Raw genomic sequence first — 3,472 nt, 5'->3', positions numbered from 1 at the left:
GGTTTTTCCCTTCCTGCACCTGCCACTGCCTCCCACATCAGGCTGCTGGGTCAGAGCCTGGGGATGCTGCCTGTCCTGCCTCTGCCCAGCCAGGCTCGGCTCGGCTCAAAGCGAGATGTCGCCGTGGCTAGATGCCAGATGGCCCTGGTCCTGACATTCGTGTCCCTCTTCCAGAGCCCTCCTTTGCTGCAGCCACCCTGGCGGCAGGGTACTACGGTGTTCCTCTAGAGACGCACCTCAAAAGCTTGGGCCGGGAGATCGCACTGCCCATCGAAGCCTGTGTTGTGATGCTGCTGGCCTCTGGCATGAAGGAGGAGGTAGGCAGCTCTCCTGACAACCCCCACCATCCTTCCCTCAAAATGCAGCCCCCCACATACCTTCCCTTTTCACGCCGTTCCCAGGGACTCTTCCGGCTGGCAGCGGGTGCCTCAGTGCTGAAGAAGCTGAAGAGCAGCTTGGCCAGTGGCTCCAATGCCCTGGAGGAGTTTTACTCAGTCTGCTCCCCCTCCCCTCCCAGGTGCACTGAAATCCTACCTGCGGGAGCTGCCCCAGCCTCTGATGACCTTCGAGCTCTACAACGAATGGGTCAAAGTGGCCAGGTGGGTCTGGGTGTTGGGACAGAAAAGTTTGGTGGGGCTCAAAAATGCCCCAATCACCCCCCTCCATCCCTCCCAGTACTCAGAGCAGGGCTGTTCAGCCTTGTTTGTCATGTGCAAGGTGCACTGAAATCCTACCTGCGGGAGCTGCCCCAGCCTCTGATGACCTTCGAGCTCTACAACGAATGGGTCAAAGTGGCCAGGTGGGTCTGGGTGTTGGGACAGAAAAGTTTGGTGGGGCTCAAAAATGCCCCAATCACCCCCCTCCATCCCTCCCAGTACTCAGAGCAGGGCTGTTCAGCCTTGTTTGTCATGTGCAGAGATACAAACACAGCACCTGGTCTGTCCCAGATGGCCCAAAATCTTAGAGAAAGCAATAAAAAACATGGCAGGTGAGGGGGAAAGCTGCAGCGCTTCTGATTGCAAGAATTGATGAGTCTTTGAAGAGCCACTTGGTCTCAATGATATGAGCCCTATCTCACCGGCCAACCCGCCCAGTGTGACCTTCAGGATGGAAGGGGTGGTGGAGGAGCAGAGCAAAAAGCCTGGGGAAAGGAGGAGAGCATCGCTCTGAAGGGAACAGCTCAGAGCCAGTGAACACCGTAGTCACGGTGAAATAGGGTGGCTGCACACCGCAAGGCAGTGCTCACCCCCGGCGCCACCCACAAGCTATACTTATATCATATTAAATCCCTCTGAGCCTTTGGGGTGCAATTTTGTCCTCCATGGATGCCTGCCTTCGCTGCCCAGTAAAGGCAGCAGCAGGGCATCTCTGTCCCCAAGGCTATGGCCAGCACTGCCCTTCCTGCCTTGCACACTGTGTCCCTCTGCCACAGAAAGCAGGCTGAGCCCTCTGCTCCTCCTTCTCTCTTGCAGCTTGAAGGACATTGACAGCCGTGTACAGAGCCTGCGAGACACCTGCAGCTGCCTGCCCCAGGAGAACTACAACAACCTGAGGTGTTTTGCAGAGACAGGGCTTCTTCGGCCCCAAGCAGCGAGCGGAGGCAGCCATTACCTCCCCAGATCCATACCTACCACTCCCTCACCCTCCTTTTACCCCACAGGTATCTGATCAAGTTTTTAGCCAAGCTGGCCGAACACCAGGAGGTGAATAAAATGACCCCCAGCAACATCGCCATCGTGCTGGGCCCCAACCTTCTGTGGCCACAGCAGAGCACAGGGTAAGACCTGACTCAGAGAGGTGGGAGGCAGCAACTCAGTCCCAGCTGGGGTGTCCTGAGCACAAACACCACGGTAAGGCTGATTCAGCAGCCTTCAGGCTGGTCTAAAGCACCTGCACCTCTTCCATCCTGAATGGTCCCTTGTCCTCACAGTCCCCGAGTGGCACATACCCTCACCAACCACGTGTCCCCTTAGCCACTCTGCAAAGGAGCAGAGGAAGAGGCTGAGACCTGGAGCAATTACGACATGGATGGCTTCTAGCACTGTGTCCTCCAAGACCAAACCAGGGTTTCCAGGACAGGGAATAAGGCCCACCTCCTACCCTACCACCCCCTCGGCTGGGCTGTCTCCCCTTCAGGCTCTGCCCCCTCAGCAATGAACACCAAAAGGGTTAATGCCCTGAGAACTCTTTTCTGATGCCTCACTAACCCCTGTCTCTTCAGAGACCCCATGCAACTGGACCTGGCTTCAGTCTCATCCATCCAGGTGGTGGGCGTGGTGGAAGCCCTCATCCAGAACGCAGACACCCTCTTCCCTGGAGGTAGGGCCAGGGCCTCGCTCAGGGGCCGCAGCCCAAGGTGAAGGGGGGCAGAGGGAAAGGGGCATTTCTCTATCCCCAGGAGGAGGGAAGGGGGGGATGCTCCAGTTCCCAACTGTGGGGTCACCAGGGAAATCTCTGGGTGGCAAACACTTCCTCATGGGGTCACCTCTTTTCTCTCTACCCAGAGGTAGATTTCAACATCTCGGGCATGTTCACACCACCCACGAACAGCAGACTAGGTGAGGCCACCCTGATGGAAGAGCCATCCCCGGAGCCTCTTCCAGCCGACACCCCCACTCTCCCGGATGGAGAGGTGTAAGTCCAGTGGGAGCTGGGGGCTCTGGCTGCCCCAGCCCTCCCCACTTCCTCCCCTTATCCCACCCCACACCATGGACTCTGTCCTGACCAGATGGATGTGAGGTGCCTCACAGCCATCACCTCTGTGCCTGACTGAAGCCTGACTTGCCCCCTTCTCCACACAGCACCTCGAGGGACCCAGAGGCCAGGTCTGAGCCGCCATCCCCAGCAGTGACTAAACCACCTCCTGAAGCCGTGGGTCCACTGGCTCCACAGACAACCGATGACACCACCCGCAAAGGTCAGGGTGCCCTGGATGGCACAGTTCTTGGAAGATGACAGCCCCTCAATGCCAGCTCCTCTGGTTTGCCTTCATCCCACTGTTCCCCAGACTAGATTTCTGGGGACATCACTGCCACCAAAGGGGAGGAAGGCCCTCTGGCCAGAGCAGCATGGCCAGGATCCAGGCCCTCATTGTGTGCTCTAGGCCCAGCCGAGGTGGGACTCTGGGATGGACATGGTAGGAAGGTCCTTCAGTTGGGGGTGGGGTTGAACCCCCCCCCCCCGCAAAGAGGTGTCAAAGCTCACAGCCCCTTCTGAAAGTAAGAGGGTGGGAAAAGCCCCCAAAAGCTGGTGTGCACTTGGGTTTCTAGTTTGGGTGCTGAGCATGGGGCAAATTGTCCATCAGACTGCCTGCAGCCCGCTGCCTGACCCACAGCTAGCACCACAGCCCCCTCTGCCCCGGAGGGAGACCCCAGTGGAGGGGACCCCAGCTCACCCCACATTTCCTTCCAGGCAAGCGCCCAGCTCCAGCCCGACCCATGATGCTGCCTGTGGCCCAGCCCCGGAGCATGGC

The 3,472-nt window shown here is 58.6% G+C and overlaps 1 protein-coding gene across 1 annotated transcript in view; it reads left to right on the top strand.

The window, feature by feature from the left end:
• SH3BP1 (SH3-domain binding protein 1) overlaps window positions 1-2,917 on the top strand; it is a gene marked incomplete at its 3' end in the record, with an annotated part of 9,402 nt that extends 6,485 nt beyond the window's left edge. Inside the window, 8 exon segments of the mRNA XM_010142368.1 lie at window positions 175-317; window positions 402-494; window positions 496-599; window positions 1,473-1,553; window positions 1,661-1,777; window positions 2,222-2,319; window positions 2,505-2,634; window positions 2,802-2,917. Of these exon segments, the coding sequence (XP_010140670.1) occupies window positions 175-317; window positions 402-494; window positions 496-599; window positions 1,473-1,553; window positions 1,661-1,777; window positions 2,222-2,319; window positions 2,505-2,634; window positions 2,802-2,917 (882 nt within the window).
• Between the last annotated feature and the right edge of the window lie 555 nt (window positions 2,918-3,472).

The sequence above is a fragment of the Buceros rhinoceros genome, unplaced genomic scaffold (assembly GCF_000710305.1).
Source record: "Buceros rhinoceros silvestris isolate BGI_N320 unplaced genomic scaffold, ASM71030v1 scaffold13488, whole genome shotgun sequence".
Classification (NCBI taxonomy): Eukaryota; Metazoa; Chordata; class Aves; order Bucerotiformes; family Bucerotidae; genus Buceros; species Buceros rhinoceros.
The sequence above is the reverse complement of the archived record's forward strand: the minus strand, read 5'-3'. Positions and strand labels throughout refer to the sequence as shown.